General features: G+C 32.2%; 1 protein-coding gene across 5 annotated transcripts in view; it reads right to left on the bottom strand.

Annotated features, from left to right (window-relative positions):
* LOC126744940 (protein TANC2) overlaps positions 1 to 19,585 on the bottom strand; it is a 164,762-nt gene that overhangs the window by 83,520 nt on the left and 61,657 nt on the right. For 2 of the 5 annotated variants that reach the window (XM_050452544.1, XM_050452547.1), the window contains exon 1: positions 2,236 to 2,580. The exons of 2 other annotated variants lie outside the window; for them this stretch is intronic. Coding sequence is in view for 1 of the 3 variants with exons in the window: in XM_050452547.1 (XP_050308504.1) it covers positions 2,236 to 2,242 (7 nt within the window). In the remaining 2 variants the exon portion in view is untranslated. Of the gene's footprint in view, positions 1 to 2,235; positions 2,581 to 19,585 lie in introns of those variants that run through there. One more of the 5 variants, XM_050452546.1, reaches the window with a different exon arrangement.

Genomic DNA, 19,585 nt, shown 5'->3' with positions numbered 1-19,585 from the left:
GTTAAGTCAGAATTCGGAGTCCAAATTTGGCCATCACTTAAGGATTTACAGATAATTTGAGGTTGGATAATTGGAGTCTTTAACCTCAAATTTAATTTGTCAGTTCTATTTGTTACCGAATCATATACAATATTCGACTCATGATAAAATTTCACTCTTAGTAAATATAAAGCAACTAAAAATCCGAATCATTGGGAATACTACAAAGAACTTCGCAATCTGATAATCTCTGCTGTTGATACGAACTATATGAAATTATATATTATTTTTAAATATATTTTGAGAATGTAATATTGCAGAAAAAACCTCTGACCTTGATCATTCAACATTAACCCATAATTGAAAACACTTTTTTTTAATTTCTTCCTTGAACTTGAGGTGATTATTGACTTTTTAGAGGCAGTCAGTTATTTTTTTAATTTATTTCAGCCAATTGGAATAAATAAATAGAAGCCTATGCAAAGATTTAAAGGTCTGCCGGTGCAAGTGTTTGCAAAAAAAAAAGAAAAAAACTTAATTTAATAAACAAACAATAAAGAAATTAAAGAAACGCATGAAGAAGCCTAACAACCCTTAAGTAAAAACTCGGATAAATTCAAAAATAACGTTCGTAAAGCGACGCTTTGTATGCGTTTGGTTAGATTAGGATTAAATGATTAATGAATCAAAATTTGAGGTAACTATTGAGTTTGTACATATTTATTTATTCCAGGCACTTGAGGTTTTATTCTAATCTTCCCAGGAAGTATATGGATTTTGTCGGCCTTTTATTTGCATAAAATAATAAATGTGTATTTCTTTCTCTTTTTTTATGTAGTTATGTTGAGTTTGCAAATAAAAAATATTTATTATTATTATTTTATTATTAAATCAATCGGGAAAACGTTCAAGTCAGGATAAAGTTGAAAATAACATCATGAGCATGGAATTAATAACAACTAGGTGCCTGGACAAACTTGTAGTTAAACTCAAATGCCTGGAATAAATTGACAACTTCCTTAAATTGCTCGGAATAAATAGACATTGGAAGAGCCAGTATTTAAGGTATCTCGTCAAAAGAAAATCTTAATTACAATAGTCTCTTCTAATGCCTATGCTATTAGATCTTTAATAGTCTTCTGGTTAATATTTCTCAAAATCTATACTTATTTTACCAAAAAAAAGGAAAGAAAAAATTAATACAGTAAACAAATAATAAAGAAGTTAAAGAAACGCACGAAGAAACCTAACAACTCTTAAGTAAAAACTCGAATAAATTCGATAACAACGTTCCTAAAGCGACGCTTTGTATGCCTTTGGATAGATTAGGTTTAAATGATTAATGATTAGGAATTTGAAGTAATTGCTGTTGAATTATTTATTTATTCCAGGCACTTGAGGTTTTAGTTTAATCCTCCCAGGCAGTCAATCGAGAAAATATTCAAGTCAGGACAAAGTTGAAAATAACGTCATGAGCATGGAATTAATAGCAACTTAGTGCCTGGACAAACTTGTAAGTAGTTAAACTCAAATGCCTGGAATAAATTGACAACTTCCTTAAATTGCTTGGAATAAATAGACATTGGGAGAGACAGTAATTATGGTAAATTGCCTGAAAAAATGAGATAGCTCGTCAAAAGAAAATCTTAATTACAATGGTCTCTTCTAATGCCTATGCTATTAGATCTTTAATAGTCTTCCGGTTAATATTTCTCAAAATCCATACTTAATTTACCAAAAAAAAAGGAAGAAAAAATTAATACAGTAAACAAACAATAAAGAAGTTAAAGAAACGCACGAAGAAGCCTAACAACTCTTAAGTAACACCTCAAATAATTTCAAAAATACCGTTCGTAAACGATACTTCGTATACTTCTGGATAGATTAGGATTAAGTGATTATCCCCATTGTTAAAATCACCACTTGACCATATGACAGAGAGAGAAAAGAGAACTATAGTTGCCACTTAACTGCCTGGACTAAAATTTGAATTTTCTTAAGCAGTTGAGTGAATTTAACCATTTTAGAGTAAACGGATTGTTTACTTATATAACGAAAACCGTTTAACCAAAATACAGCAAGTTTTAATGAAAACAACTTTGGCGCCCAACATTTTATGTTTAAGTTAAATTTCCGCTAGAAAACTACCGATCCTGCTAGAAAACTGTGTGAAACAAAATTTGCTACAGTTTATAAAATTATAAACAGATTCTTTAAATATATAGAAACAATGAAAATGCAAAAAATGGCACTTACAGCTCATTAGTCCATAATTAAACCACCATCGTTTTAGCAACAAAATTATTATACACACACACAAGTTATCCAAAGCACACAAGCACCAAATCCTAAAAACTGGATAAAAGTTTAAAACACCGGCTCAAAGGACCAAAAAACGTCTTCCTTTCGAATCGAACGCGTCGAGCAACAGGTCCGAGCTCGTTCATACGACGTCGTTCACCGGTTAAGAACTAAAATCGGACTGAGTTCGTGGAAACGGTCTGCTGCCATCATCGAGTTCGTGTTCGAGCGCTATAAAGAGCGACAGAGAGAGGGCGACGAACGAGAAAAAGAAAGATAGAGAGAAATTATGATTGTGGGGCTTCGTCGCTCGCCTCGGGACTAAAATTGTCTCGTGTCGCATATATACGGAGCCCCCAGAAGAATAATCAACAAGATAAGATAATGTTCAAGTGTGTCTTAAGATGTGTGAACTTCAAGGAGTATTATCGATATAATTATCACAGGTTTACAATTATTGAAACCAGAGAGAGAGAGAGAGAGAGGCAGAACGGATTATTTATGGCAGAGTAACATAATTTGTTTGGGCTTAAATGATTATAACGTTCCAATTTCATATTGTTCACTTTCTCACTTACAGATGTCCATGATTTTCGGATGTATGAGACATAGATGATTAAAATGAAATTAAGCTTCTTGGAGCTAGACTACATAAGAAAAATGCAATTTCACAATAATTCATGCTGTATTAGAAAACAGAAGAATCGGTTCTTTCGATTGTCTGGAGTCGAAACTAAGTCCAAGATAAGTTTACTTAAGTCGGAAATCGAAAGGACCTTTTACAGACCCTCTGTTCCCGATTAAATAAATTTTTTGTTTAATTTTTCTTGATTTAAAAAAAAAATTAAATGTCCAGTCACGTTTTTTTAAGGCTAATTGCTGTACGGGCCACTAATTTGTATAATTAGTACTTCAGATGATAACATGGCGGAATACACGCGGGTCGAATATTAAAATTTGCATGTTACGCAAAACATCTTCGGTATATAAGAAGACTTTTACTTAGTAATTAAACGTTCATATTATTATTGATTTTATATTTTGATGGCAATTAAGGGTTGATTACCATAATGTTGTGTGCTTTTCTCATTTAATGGATATATTACTATCCTGTACTGCTAATTATTAAAATGTTTTATTTATGTCCTTTGTGTTACGGTCAAATGCTAATGCGAGGTGTCATAGTGTATATATAGAACAAAAGTATGAATTGAATAATTAGCCGGAAGTTTATACAGTTTTTTTTTTAGTAATAGTTGGCTATTATTAAGTAAAGTTTTGCTTAAAAGAATATTTTGATTGATACATATAACAAAAAAAAATTTTGCCATGCAAATTTCAAGGCCTACTAATGTCAGTTTTTAAGGGCCAAATTTTAAGAAACCATGCTAGGAATTTTTTTAGCAAAAAATTGTGCACACCACTGGATTCGGCATCCCCCAAAACGGCCTTATACCATATTTCACCAAAAAATATTAAGTAATAACAATTTTATGATGAAAAAAAGAAATGCGCTTTACTTCTAAATTGTCTCTAAAAATTATTGAAATATTGAATTGTCACATTTGACATCTAACTGTCAAAAGTGGTAATAGAACGTGTTTAGATAGTATTAGTAATCATGGAAAATTTAAATTTAAGAGAAAAAATTGAAATTGTTCGTTTTGTTGGTGGTAACACGCGTTCGATGAGAGAAGCTGCCAGAGAATTGAATATTAGGCATCCTGATAGACCAGTAAGTCTAAGTACTGTGCAACGTGTTAATAACATTTTTAATGAAACAGGATCTGTTTCGAAAAATCTACTTAAAAATAGACATAATGGATAAATGGACGGTGTGGGCTCAGAAGAAATGAAAATTACATTTTGGAATAATTTAACGGCAATCCTCGAAGTAGTGTTAGAACGGCTAGTTTGGTCCTTAACATCCCCAGAGAAAGTATAAGAAGATGTTTGCAAAAAAATAACAAAAAAGCATTTAAGCCAAAATTTTTGCACACCTTAGAGGATAGTGACAAGGCAAGAAGATTAGAGTTTTGTTATTGACTTCAGGGAGAATATTTAAACAACAGAAACTTTCTAGATGCAATCCTTTTTAGCGATGAAGCCACTTTTACCACAAATGGCGTAGTCTTCAGTCTAAATTGCCGCCACTGGTCCGTGCAGAATCCAGAATTTATAATAAATGCAAAGAGACAGTATTCGCAAAAAATTAACGTTTGGTGTGGAATACTAAGCGACAAAATTATTGGCCCTTTTTTCTTTAATGGTAATTTGAATACAATTGAATTTTCTTGAGAATGAATTTTCGAACGCATTAGAAGATTTACCCTTAAGATATAACCTTAATTTGAAGTTTCAATTAGATGGTTGTCCTGTCCATAATGCTTGTTTAGTAAGAGACTGGTTAAATCAACATTTTGAAAACTGTTGGATAGGACGAAACAGTTCTTTCGTTGAATGGCCACCGAGATCCCCTGACTTAACGCCACTCGATTTTTTTCTCTGGGGTTTACTTAAAGAAAAAGTGTACAAATCAAGACCTCAAAATTTAGAAGATTTACAAGTCAGAATAATTCAGGTTTGTTTAGAAATTACTCCAGAGCAAGTCCGTAAAGTTATTTTAAATGTAGGCAAAAGGAATGTAAAATGCATAGAAAACAATGGTGGATAAGTAGAAATTTCAAAAATTTAGTAGCGGTTAATTTTAAATTTTTTTGTTTATTGTTTTTAGTTTGGAATTGTTATTTGCTGGTATTATCTTTGTTCAATTTGTTTTTTTATGGCTATCTACACATTTTTAAATGTAAATAAATGCATAATTTCCCTTTTTATTTTTTGTTATAAAATTGTTATTACTTAATATTTTTTGGTGAAATTTAGTATAAGGCCGTTTTGGGGGATGCCGAATGCAGTGGTGTGCACAATTTTTTGCTAAAAAAATGCCTAGCATGGTTTCTTAAAATTTGGCCCTTAAAAACTGACATTAGTAGGCCTTGGAATTTGCATGGCAGAATTTTTTTTTGTTATAATGATACAGTTTTTTTGGACTCAACATTTAAAAAAAAAACCGAGCAAAATCGCCCCAAAATAAACATTTGATCAGGATGACCCGAAAACAAATGGGTCACACTGTATATGAGCTGTTCAGCGGAAAAGTGGCCTAACTCCCTTAAAGTAGAAATTTAGAAAATTGATATTTTGCCTCTGGATGAATTAAAAAATCACAGTAACATATTCTTTACTTTTTTGTAAATATTTATAATAACCCTGTACTAAAATTTCATACATTTTTGCCGCCCAATGTCATTCTTCCAGTAAGCTTTTTTTAAAAACATGGCGGAAAAGTGGTATAACTTGGAGAGTTATATCACTTTTCCACGTAAAAGTTAACCAAATTTCACAAAACTGATGGACCAAAGAAAAATAGCTGTAGTATGTTTACTATGATACCTATTACTGATGAAAGTGCTCAAAAAATATAGAGCTTGAAGAGCAAAACATTACTATTACTTACCTTACATTCTAAACTTACAGTAAGGAGAGTAAGTAAACAAATTAATCTTCATCAGAATCGGACAATGGACCACTGTCAACAGCATCTTCTTTTGTCAGTAAGTCCAGGAAGAACTGATGCTGAATCCACTGAAGAAGTTCTATCATATCTTTTTTCTTAGCTACAGTTACTAATCTAGGAGTATCATACAGTGGTTGTAAACTTGCAGAAGAAAAGGAAGTACGGGGTCTTCCCTTGGCTGATTTTTTTAGATCCAAACACGTCATTATTCAATGTTTCCTTATACAAGAGTTCGTAAGGAATGCTGTCAAATTGCAACCACTTAAAAGGCACTTTATTATTGTTTGTTTTTCTTTTCGTGACTGACTGTTCCAAACTCTTAGTCGAAAAAAAAATATTTTGTTGTACACCTGAAACTTGGATTTTCTTGCATTGCGAATTACTCGAATCCAGTCATCTTTACTGTAGATTGAGGCCGGCTTGGCTGCCCTTTCGACGTGCCCAAAATCTCCATCGTTAGGTAAATTAATAGGAGTGACCAGACACCATAAGCTTGTGATCAATCTTACTAACGTTATTATTAGGACTCTGAACTATCGCTTTCCAAATCAGTGATAACTTTAGGTTTCTGTTTTGACCAGTGCATCCATCACTGTAGGCAATGATATGGTCAATATTGGCACAGTGAAGTGTCGATGTGTTGCATGATGAGGCATGACCCGATTTTCTGAGAACCCCTAGAGGCCACTGTTTCATCCCAGATGTACATAAATGCTTAGTTAGTTAAAGTGTGATGGATACCCAAGTTATAAACGTACATATTACGCTTATAGTATGCATTTGATGTAGAAAGTTTGGGGAAAGCTAACGCTTTCTGAAGATCGAAGGTCAAAACAACAGTAGAGTCTAAGTCTCTTGACGTTTTTGTATCTTCCTTTAAGGCACTTCTTGCCCGTTCGGTTTTTCTCAGATGCAGCTGATGCTTAGTCTCTAGTTCATTCTTCTGAGGTCCGTCGGGTAAAATGGATGTTTTAATTTTGTACTTGTCACACCTTGCACAAGTGTCCTTCCTAGGGCTGTGGAACGACAGGTTGAATTCCTTATTGAACACGTCCCTATAGGTATGTAATTTGCTTTTGAGGTAAACCTTTTTCATCGCAGTATTGTATATACAAATTATATAATTTTCGAATGTTGAGATCAGGGCTTAAGAATTTCCTGTTTGGGTTATGAGCCCTGGTATAGTGACTTTCAAATCGCGGGAAAAGCCCAATATGTTCCCTTACAACATTAAGTGCTTCTTCAGATGTTTTGTGCACACATTCCTTTTTCCCACGAAGATCTTTTCCTGGTATATTACCCATTTCTTCCTTTTTTAAAAGTCTTTGAAGTCTCTCGTTTGAGATAACAAACGTATCCAAAAAGTACTTTTTACAAACTACGATACTTTCTGTTTTATTATTTAAAATGTATTTGTAAGTAACAGACTTAGGCCCCTTTGTTGTTTCACGGGAACTCTTTGGACAAGTCCAGAAACATAAGCATTTTGTCGAGAAAAATCGCGCAAACTCCAAATACGAGAAAACATGCCGTTTCTTTCCTCCTCGCTAAAAAAGTTATTGCAACGCTTTACACAGCCACACGTGCTGTTTTCAAAACGCCTTGCAGGAATTAACGTGCCTTTACCAGTAACATACTGCTTGCCGGTGTTCCTCAATATTTTTGCCTTGGTTTTCTTATGATAGTTATCATGTCGCACACGTTTTTTCCCCCTTTGTACACCATTTTCGTCACTATCTATACGGTTTTCAGGAATATCGTTTAAATCACTCATTTGTTCCGTAAACAAAACCACGTTTTTCAACAAACTAAAGAAATAATAAAACTTTGTTGCTATCTAGTCAACCACAAAGTACACACTACGTACCATAACACTAAAAAAACCTGACTGAACAAGAAAAAGCGAGTTTAATAGGACCTGGCGCGACATCGGAACAGCGTGGTGTCTTGACTTATACCACTATTCCAGCGAACGAATCCATTATGTTGAGAGGAATAACGCTAGGAAGCTCTTATCTTAGCTAAGTTAAAATTTTGACTTATACCAGTTTTCGACTGAATATATTAGACCAGTAGAAACATAATTAATGGTATAACTCAAAAATTAAAAAATACTGACATAATATACCACTTTTCCTCTGAGCGGCTCATATATATAATATGTTGGGTGCCAAAGTTGCTCTATAACTTGCTACATTATGATTAAACAGTTTTTGTGATATAAATAAGTTCATTTTTCAATGTCTTAAGAACCAAAAACTCGTTATAAAGAAAAGTTTATTAAGGATTTGATATAAAAAATACCTTTTTCACAATTACGGTCATAACTTGTTTTAAACTTGAGATCAAAGTTTTTACAAAAATGAAATTTCACTGTTCAAATACGACTTAAAATAAGTATATTATTTCACTTTGGCTGTATGTTCACACTTTAATTTTTTCATCAACTTTCTTTTCTTTTTTTTCAAGTTTTTTTTGGAAATTTTATTTTGCATAATAAATTTGCCACCCGTAAACCATTTGAAGGCATGAGAGTGTCCGGATAATCAAACAATTTACAATATAAAAATGTGATTTATTTATTTAATCCTAATTTATCCAGAAGCACACGAAGCGTCGCTTTACGAATGTTATTTTCGAATTTTTATTTAAAAGTTGTTATGCTTCTTCAAGCGTTTCTTTAATTTTTTTATTGTTTATTTGCTGTATTAATTTTTTCTTTCCTTGTTTTTTGGAAAATTAAATGTGAAACTTGAGAAATATTAATCGGCAGACAGTTAGATATTTACATAGACCAATAATTAGTAACTGATTGTTTAAATAATAGGTATACAGATATGAGAGAGCATTATAATAGATTATTGTTTTCAAGGTTTTCTTTTAAATCATTTTTTTATTAATAGGCTGCGTTATTTTTATAAGAAATCTACCTTATTTACTGCCTCTTTCAATGTTTGTTTCAAACAGTTGAAGGAAGTTGTCAATTCATTCCAGGCACTTGTTTAAATCCATGTTTGTCCAGGCGGTCGCAGGAATTTGCTATTTATTACATACCCTTGGCATTTTTTTAACTTTGTCTTAACAGAAATGAAATATTTCCGTGGTTGACTCAAGTTTTTAAAAGAAATAAGATATTCCTTTAGGCTCGTCTCTTATCTTTTCTCTCTCTTACAAATGGATAAATGCACTCAATTGCTGGGAAGAAATTTTTTCTTTTCTCTCTCTCTCAAATGGATAAGTGACCAACTGCCTGGAAAAATTTAAATAAATCTCTATTATTCCTCTAGCATGTTGTTAAATAGCAATTTTAACAATCGTGATTTAATAATTTTATCCTAAACTATAACAACCGTCGCTTTACGAATGTTATTTTCGAGTTTATTTGAATTTTTACTTAAAACTTGTTAGGCTTCTTTATGCGTTTCTTCAATTTCTTTCTTGTTTGCTTACTGTATCATTTTTTCCTCTTTTACTGTTTTTGTCAAATTAAGTATGGAATTTAAATAATAACAGGCGGTTCGTTAGATCTTTGCATAGGACCATTTTATTCAAGATTTTTTTAGTGATTTTTTATTGATAAATTGCTTCATTATTTCAAACTTAATTTTTGCCTTAAAACAAACAATTAAAAATAAAACTTAATAAACATCATAACCAGAGAAAATATTAACATAAACCAATAAGATATTACTTAGTAGCATTATGATGTTAATGTCGTGAAAGTCAAAAACGCGACATGCTAAATTGAAACGTTAACGCTAAAGAGGATTTCTGACGTTCTTTTTGTTTTACGGGCCATGAATAAATTTGCCGAGTGAAACTTTATACAAAAAGAGACAGCACAGCATAGATAGTATCAAGTTAAAGGGAAATACAATACCCAAAAAAGAGTCAAGTAACAGATTAGTCTTTTGTTACCTCTTCCCCACGTATAATTAAGTCTTTTGCCCGTTATGTACTGTTAACCAGGTAAAATATTATATACTTGTCAAAAGAGTGTCTATTTATAGTAAAAAATTGTTACAAATTTAAATATGATAAGATGAATAAAAAACGTATAGTCCCAAAGCAATTTGACTCAGACAACATTATTTAATCCATCATCAGTCTTTTAAATTTTAAATTTGGCTTAATAATAACATGCAGAAAATCAGAAAATATAACCATGACCAAGTAAGGTGCGGTAACCCACTTTAAGATGCAAGCCGTGTAATGTAATAATTTCACTTACATACCAAATTTCGCTTATATATATAAAAAAAAAACGTTCATAAACCTTAATTTTAGGACCAATTCATTTGCGTAGACAATTAATTGAGGAATGAACGTGAAAAATGTCATCGATAAATTTTGAACGGCGATATCGACGCAAAAAACTCGAATGTCATATATACGAGCCTTATACGTTTGGGAGTATAGTATTTAAAATGTTTTTGCAATATTCTCACATATTTCATTTAAATTAATAATTATTATATGCTCTTTTAAGGGTAAAGTTTTAATTTCTAAATACTATGGTTGTTGGTTAAATTTTTATTGTTGTGCACCATCACGTAGTCACGTTTTTCAAATAATAATCGGCGGTCCAACATTTATGACGGTACCACAAGGTGCCTGTAAAAGTCACCAGATATGGCACCTTAAGACCATCGAGGTCGAATTTTACCTGAGATCAAGAGGGTAAATTTAAAGGGGCTAATACACCGACAAACCCGATTAAATAAGGGAGTTTCACTTTGACGGCAAGCAGTTTTTTTTGGTTAGTGTATGATTTACAATATTTGAACATTGTATCTTATCTAAACGGGCATCGGTAGGCACAGGTGTCTATCATTTGACTGCTAACCTGGGAAAAACCTATTGGACCTTTCAGTCGATTTAATTTTGATGGGCTGTTGATTTCACGCAGATGACGCAGTTTACTTTACGAGAATTAAAAATATCTTTATAAGGGGTAAATTGTTTTTGCTACCAAAAGGGATATAAACTTTTGACACATTATTGTCATTAAGATACAAAAACCTAACACTACCACTACTGACTATAAGACATTTTTATGACGCCAACCCTTCCTAAGAGCGTACCAACGCCATACGTTCACCCTAAGGAAAACAGACAGACATATGCCATTGAAAGTGTGCAATAATTTCTCAACGAGTGCATTTGGTGCGGCCGTTAGACTCTATAGAATACACGTGGGCAGGTGACTTCCCCTTTCGCGCTCATTTACATTGGAACCCGTTTCGACACCCACACGGTTCGCTTTTCTCAATGAACCGCACTGGGTGTTAAATAATAACGTTACACCGTCCAAATTGCAGTGAGGTATCCGCTAGTTTTCATACGACAAAATAATTAACGATATTGTTAAGATGCAAGTTAGGATGATAAAAATGAAGTAAATTGACCTTTAAATATGATACATTTTATGCAATGTGCAATATTTGCTATCAATACGCTAAAAAATCTAACCGCCCAAACTATCCTTGAATAATCTACACATCGCGCATAAATTAGTTCCGCCCAAATCCATTCGCGGGTTATTTAAATGACCGCATCAAAACGATAACGTTCATTCATTAATTTTTACTCTGCGGCCGAATGTAAATCAGGCCACTCACAATTATTATTGTTATTATTACTTCATCCCATTATCGTTCGTCATGTGCGGGGGACTTCCTCCTCTCCCATTTTAGTGAATTATTGTGGGCGCCTTCAGGTCATATGGCACCATTCTATGTGTCATTTACGTTTTCTTTATTATATTGACTTATTTGGAGTGGACAGAATGTTTTTTTTTAAATTACTTGAAACCTTCGATATTCCCGAAGTTAGTAGAGATCGCGAATTTCTACTCTGATTGACTGGAAAACCTTCACTCCATAGAGTTTGTTTATCAATCCTAGATAGTATCCTTTAAGTGGTTTGTCTCTTTTTGGATAAACCAGTTATCCTACAGACATCTGAATATTGTCCAAATATTGGACTCTTTAAGCAACTACTAAAAAAATTTTTGAAATCCATACACTAAAAATCAAGATATTGATAATATGTTTCTTACTGGAATGCCTGGAAGAAATAAAATAATGTAACTTATATTGGAACTGAATATTTGGACTTTTAGTGGTTAAACTGTTGTAATTATTGATTTCTATAATACTCTGAGGGCTCTTCAAGTAACTATTAAAAAAAATATTGAAATCCATATACAATGTAAGAAATTGGCTTTTTTCTCACTTCAGTGCTTGGAAAAAATTAAATAATTTGACTCTTATTCTACTACTACTAGCAATTCAAAATAATTATTCATTATTCTCAAAAAGACTTAGATATATGACCAAAGGAAGGGAAAGTCTCACAAATAAATCATCTATTTAAAGGGTCACACGTTTCACCGCATTAGGGCATCATCAGACCTTATCTAAATACAAAAACTACACACTTACTCTCGCTAACATTAATAAAAATATAAAATGTCTATAACGTTGTGTGCCGTTATTGAGTAAAATTATCATAAAAACTTATAACATCTACAAAATAGCATAAAGAAATTAACTATGTTAGGTGTTTTGTGAATATTATGGTAATTTTTCTTTCTTGTTACATTATTATAATTATTATGGGTCTGATGATGCCCTAGTCGGCCGAAACATGTAGCCTTCGTCTTTTTATTAAATGTTTATGTGGATGTTGTGTTATTGCTTTTTATACAAAATATCTTTTAAGACCAGCCTCTTTGGGAAAATGGATGATGAATTTTTCGATTTATTAAACAAAAAGTTTTCTTAGTATTTTGATAATGGATTTTTGGTATGACAAGTATTTTACCTTTGGTAAAGAATGGACTACAGACTCAATGGAGATTCACTAATCAGGAAACGGCACACTAGTAACTAAAGATTGTGCTTTGTTTAGATTTAACATGTGTTATTCATCGTTTTAAACATTTTGAAAAAAGTGTAATCGTCTATACATAGATTTGTAGAAATTATAAATTTATTCAAACAGCCTTAATCCCTGTTTGAAAATACGTATATAAAATCGTTACAACCCAAGTAACATTTTCTCAAGCAGTTGGTTTTTAAAGTTGCCTTTTAGCCGCACCAAGGTTCTGCAATAGTCATGATTGGCTTGCTTGATGGAACTATTTAGGTTAAATTTTGTGCTAATAAGAACTAGAAACCTTAGGTAAATTAAAAATCTAATTAGTTCTAGTTAAGTGTCAACAATAACGTTGTTATCGCCATAAACGAGGGCTTGATGGTTTTGAGATAATAAGGTTTTGGAGAGGTTATATTTCAGCATTAATTTGGCAATCAAAATTCCAATACAGAACGATTTTAGTATTAAAATTACCTATTCAGAACCATATGGTCTTGAATCAATTGCCTAACTATTTTGCACTTTATACGGCCTATTCCGGAAAATATAGCATTTTTTAACACCTAAAGGACTTGCTAAAAGTCATATGGATAATAAGATAACTTTATGGGATAAGGTTTAACCAACTAGTCACAATAAAACATAGTTTGCGGACGGTCGCGACTATTAAATCCTACGTCAATTATTCTTAGAATACAGGGATGTCTTGGCACAAAATTGTAAGAAGTGGTAATTTTAAAAGAAAAGTGAAGCGAAATTTCCAACGAATTACAACTGGTCAGGTAAATATGACAAATAAAATATTTTGGTAGATTATAACGTAAAAAAAAATTTAGTTTGCAATAGATACACTCTCAAAAATTCTCGTAATTTAACTGATGGCGGTCTTGGCATTGAACCTGATCCTCTAGAATCAGATATTCACGATGCCAGTACCAGTGGCTTAACAGAAAAACAAAAATATGAAGTCCAATACTATACAATTTTTAAGTTTTAAATATTTAAAAATCTGCTTTTTATATGTATTATATTTTTGTATTTATTAAATTTACTAATAAAAAAATCCAAAATTTATAAAGAATATAAATCTAAACATAAATTACCTTTATTGTTGAAGCTTTTTTTTAACCTTTAAAAGTCAAAACCTATTAAAAAAGAGTAAAATTAAATAAAAAATGTAATTTGTTATGACTAATGTTGTTAACGTTCACGACTTATTCGTGACGTTTATCCTCAACAGCACGAATAAGCATGAATCCGAACGTTACTCAAAAATTTAAACGATCCCATAGCGTTAGCGTTAATATTAAGTATAAACGGTCCTTTAGCAACAAGGTGTTGATTTCGGGGATTCACATCGTATTAAGTTATTGGAAATACATACAATCTTACAATCATTATATTTCTTCAATTTTGTTGTGGTGCTAATATACTTTGAATTGAAATATTGCATGGGTGTGTTGAAAGAAAAATAATTGGTACTCATAACCTCTAAACTTGCAACAATCTGTATTTATCTTTATCAAAATCGCTTTGCCTAATTATATGAACTAAAATGAACTTACCTTTTTATGTACCTAAACACAGCCCTGTATGCAATTTGAACGATAAAAAAACACACTTTTATTTTCACAGTAACTGGAACCACCAAAAAGGAAACGCAAACTAAATTGCAATAAAGAAGGCTTAAGAAATCCCGCGTAGTAATAAAAAATGCCAATAGATCCTACTAAATGCCTAAAAGCCATTTATTAAAATTCGCCCAGACTTGCCAGCTAATTGGTTATTAAAAGTGGCCTATAAGTCCTGGAAGATGCTAGTAGTGCCCTGTTTTAGCTTTTTTTAAATCCCACTGGCATTTTTTTGAGCCTTTTGTCCTACGACATAGCTTTTGATACTTACTTAAGTTATTATAGCAGCTTAAAAGCATACCCTGCTAGGCGTCCATTTTGAAGAAAAAATGTAATTCTTCAATTTTTATAAGCTATTCAAATACAGGCAAAAATAATGTAAATGTGTAAACAATTTAGATAATATATAAAGACACTGGAGCATTTAAGTACATATTATCACTAAAGCATCTCAGCAATAAAAATATATTAATTTTTAATTTTTTATTGGCACTGAATAATGTTTAATTTGTAAGATATCAAAGGCGCGCGTGTTTTACAGTTAAATTACACCCAACTTTTTTAAGAAACTGGTGTGCGCACTGAAAATCGGTCATCTATTCCAGTATAATATTTTTTTTTCTAAAATAAAGTCATATTTACTGAAAATGTCGCCATTGCTTTTTATTTTGGCGTTGTCTTATTTTTACCCTGGCTGTATCATATTTAAAACTAAAAGGTCAGATTTTTATACTTTGGTATCTCTGAAATACCATATTTAAAACTAAATGGCAAAATTTTAATACTTCAATATGTATCTGAAATGCCAAAAGCCGGCGAACAGGCCAAACTATATAACCACCTAAAAATCTAAAAGGACTTTGCTAAAGGGTTGTAAACATGTAGGCGTAAAAGCTTTCAGGTTCTACACAGGTTACCTTTAGGCATCTTCGGGTTCGATAAAGGTTTATTTCTATTTGCTATATAGGTTCTGTGATATGCGATCTGGTTTCAAATTGGCCAGGGCCTATTGGCAACGACAACTTCTTTAGGGCTGGGCCTTTTTTTACTACAGGAGGTTGTGCGGGCTAATAAATAACGTTGTTTGTGTTTAATGGCATAATTAATAATTTTTCTTAAACATGTTCTAGGAGTTATTTATAACCTTTTTAGAACCTAAATTGTTACTTGGGAAAAGAAAATTTAATGCTTTTTTAGAAATCTATACTTTCAGTATTGGACAGTAATAAGAATGCAAATGAATATCCCTAACCGATAGCTCGTTGGATGTCCTATTCGTTAGTTGGACATACTTAATAATAATACTAATTTTGGATGTCCATTGTACAACCAGTGCTATCTGGAATATGACAAATTTGAAGCATTTTTTTAAACCTCTTGGACCATTTAAATCTCTTTAGGTCTTTGAATTTAGTAAAAGCCTTTGGTAGAGCCAAGCAGAGAAGATTTTTAAAAACCTAGACCGGAAAAGGAAATTCTGGAGATGCTCAATTTAGAACTAAGTACTTCCTCGTATCAAATTGTTGCCTAAAAAACCCCACGGATATCTCCTAAACCTCTAATAACCAATTTAAAATTATAAGAAATATTGTTGTCCTATAGTAAGTTAATACAGTGGGTTCGCAATACAAGAATAAGCGGTCGAGTCGACCTACTGCTCTTTGCATAAGCGCGACTTTCGAGTGACAAGACATACACGCACTTGCCTTCCGGGAAAGCCGTGATGGAAGTTGTCCGCGTAGGCAGATTATAAAACCTCATAAACCCGCTTTTATTGACAGGAAAAAACATATTTATTTAATTGGCCAGTAAATGTAATTTTACCGGAGCGTAACTCGAAAAAAAAACTTGTTAATTGTCCCCCATTCGGTTTTACAGTTTATTGTTTCGAATTTTAAACGGCTGTTAAGGTGTCTTGAACACTAATTCAATTTCGTGATTGCTTACTTTCTAAATAGCGTCCAATAGTTACTGTAGGTTTTCACCCCAATGTGAGCTGCATATGCATTCAAAAAAAAGTATAAATTTCTTATATCGCACACGATTTAAATGAAATATCACATTAAGAAATAATAATAAAGAACCTTGGGGCAACAGGCTTCTCATTCTTTCCCGAAATTATTCCTCGACTGTTATTATATATTACTCGTCGTCCATTGCATATTTCGATATTGTAATCGAAAAAATTTAATTATTCGGGCCCAATCGACCGTCAACTTGAAATGGATTTACTCGGTTTTTAATTCCGCAATGTGATGGTAATTTACTTTCACTCCCTTGACCGAATTTTACGGTCTGGAGTTGGAATTATAGTATCGTCTCTTTATTAGAAAAAGGAGTTAAATCTAGAGATGATTGGGCATGCCGCTTTATTCGATATCTTTCAGCATGTTTATTTTTAAAACAGGAAACTTAATTACAGTCACTCAACAACAAAACCGGATCGAAGCAATTTTTACGCCACACAGTCTGTTAGTTTTCCACAGTAAATTCACGAGTCTACGCAGACCAATTAACACAGTTACATGTAATGCATAATTTATCAGTCTGGCCCGAGGCTTACGTAAAATAATTATTATTATCTCTTTGAAAAAAAATCGGTTGATACCTGTTTACATTGTTTTCTCTATATTATTCTTCGTTTATTTGGTTCAATTTGGTTGCCTTGATAATGGATATGGCTCACTGACCTGGAATTAATTAGAAATTATATTGATGGTATAATTGTAAACAGCAAGGGTTTGTTTGTGGTGCAAAATAGCAGAAAGTGCTTTTTGAATAATGTATATGTTGATTTCTGTTGCTCACTACACCAAGCAAAGTTAAATACTAAGAGTAGGCTCTTAACATGTCTGTTTTAAGAAAAATTAAGTCCTTTTTTTTCGTGTTTATCTCCACTTATTTTATTGCTAATTTAAAGAAAAAAATGCATATAATCTATTTCAAATATATAGTCTGTTTCAAATAGGTAGAGAGTAATTAAACTTTGTTAAGTATATAAAAGGGGTAGAGAGTGACCCTCCAATAATGTATGCCAGTTTATCATTTAAAAATACGAAATGATAAGAAGTTTTAGTCCAGATTTAGATTAGGCAAAAATGTAACCTTACTGTAATTGCAAAATATTAATAGCTTAATTCGTTTTTCTACAGACAACTAATTAAACATATCATATGTATGCTTATAATAATTCCGTCATTTTATGTAAAAATACATTGGTCAGAATGATTATAAATGAGATATGATTATATTTTTTTTTCGTAAAAATAGATACAGCAGCTTGAGTGTACATGAAAGGACTGTATCATTAACAGTAAGGAGAGCTATAAAAATAAAATGTTTCATTGCCTGAAGTAGAAGAAATTACAGAGGTTAGCTAAGGATCTTTTAATATAACCCTATAGAGTTATCTTAGCATTTGATGGTACTAAGGCAGAACAGTTTCTCATTAAATGTATAAATAACTTGTGATCCTAGACTACTTTCCCTTCCTTTGGCCATATATCTAAGTCTCTTTGAGAATAACGGATGATTATTTTGAATTGCTAATAAGAGTCAAATTATTTTATTTTTTCCAAGCACTGTTGTGAGAAAAATGCCAATTTCTTGATTTGTAGTGTACGGATTTTAGCAATTCTTTCAAAAGGTGCTAAAAGGGTCATCAAAGAAATCAAGATATTTACTTGTTAACAAGAGTCAAATTAGTTTATTCTTTCAGGCACTCCAGTGAAATAAATATGAATATCTTGATTTTTAGTGTATGAATTTTAATAATTTTTCCAGTGATTATTTGAAGAGTTCTTGAAGTAGGTATCCTAGAAATCAATAATTTCAATATTTTAGCTACTAAAAATTAAGATATTTAATTGTCAATAAATGTCAAATTATTATCCTGAAATTTGGTTGTTGTCAGACAGTTTGATATTTCTTAATTCAAGATCAAAAGCAATATTTGATTGTGGCTCAATGGAACAACCATACAATGAGGCTGAAATTAGAACTACAAATCCAATTGGGAAAACTATAGTTAATGTATTTATTAAGGCTGTCGCTCCATGTCAAAATCAATTTAAAGTCAGTTTTCGTGAAACATGAAAAAGATTAGTGTAAAGGTTTTAAAAGGCATCATAATTTCTTTTCATCATAATTTTGATTGCTGAGGATTCAAATCAATTAACTATTGAAAATCAAATTCATTTTTGAAGCGCCTTTAAAAGATTCATTGTCAGCCTTTAATAGCACTTTTGCTCCTGTCTTTATGAATGCCTCATTTCTTCAAATGGAAATCCTTATTATTTGACCTCTTGGGATTACTTCAACCTCATACCTCAATACATACCCGGACGTAAAATTTTCCGCTCTTTCAGAATCCGGTGTCAAAAATAGGGGTTTCCATTTAAAAAAATCGCTTTGACTTTCAAATAACCTTGAAGGTCAAGGTTAAGGTCACCATCAGATGCACCGATTGATTCTTCAAAACTTTTGTATTTAAAGATTTTTTCTTCCCAAGATTTTTGGGTGTGTCCATACTTTTGGGACACCCCGTATAATTTAATGGTACCTAATTGCTAAGAGTCCATCTTTGGACCAAAAATTGCCCTCTGTGTTGGAGCAGCATCCCTATTTGCTACCCTCTGGCCTTGGTAACAATTTTTTTGATATTTTTTCTAAATTAAGTTAATTAATTCAGTAATGAGGAAGCCTTTGAGAGGTGTTTATACATTATGTTAGGTGAGTGCTCAGAATACCATGGACAACACACATTACAAACAAAAAAGTGCTAAAAAGGACCTAGAAGTTATGTTCGACGTTAAAAAAAGGAAACTAAAATACTTGGGCCTTATAAGAAATAAAGATCGATACTTCTCATTATAAATCATAATGCACAAAGAGGTATTGGTTAAAAGAGGGTCCGGAAAATGAAAAATACTATATAAGCAATAGAATTCAAGACCACGTAGTGCTTGGTCTTGATTATTCACCATAAAGCTTGTCCGAAACAAGTCATGTATGTTATGGTTATTTGCAGAAAACCCACAATAAACGTGAGCGAAAAAAAAAATTATTATATGCAAATTTAGAAATGAGCATAAAGATAGCCATATATGGGAAAATCTAGTCAAGTCGAGCGACGACGACGACGACGACGCGACTCGACATTGAGACTTTCATTAAATTGTTGTGACTCACGCCCTCTGGGTCGCCAACTTTTGGC

This window comes from Anthonomus grandis, chromosome 15 (assembly GCF_022605725.1).
Source record: "Anthonomus grandis grandis chromosome 15, icAntGran1.3, whole genome shotgun sequence".
Lineage (NCBI taxonomy): Eukaryota > Metazoa > Arthropoda > Insecta > Coleoptera > Curculionidae > Anthonomus > Anthonomus grandis.
Note: the sequence above shows the minus strand (reverse complement) of the source record. Positions and strands in the feature narration are given on the sequence as shown.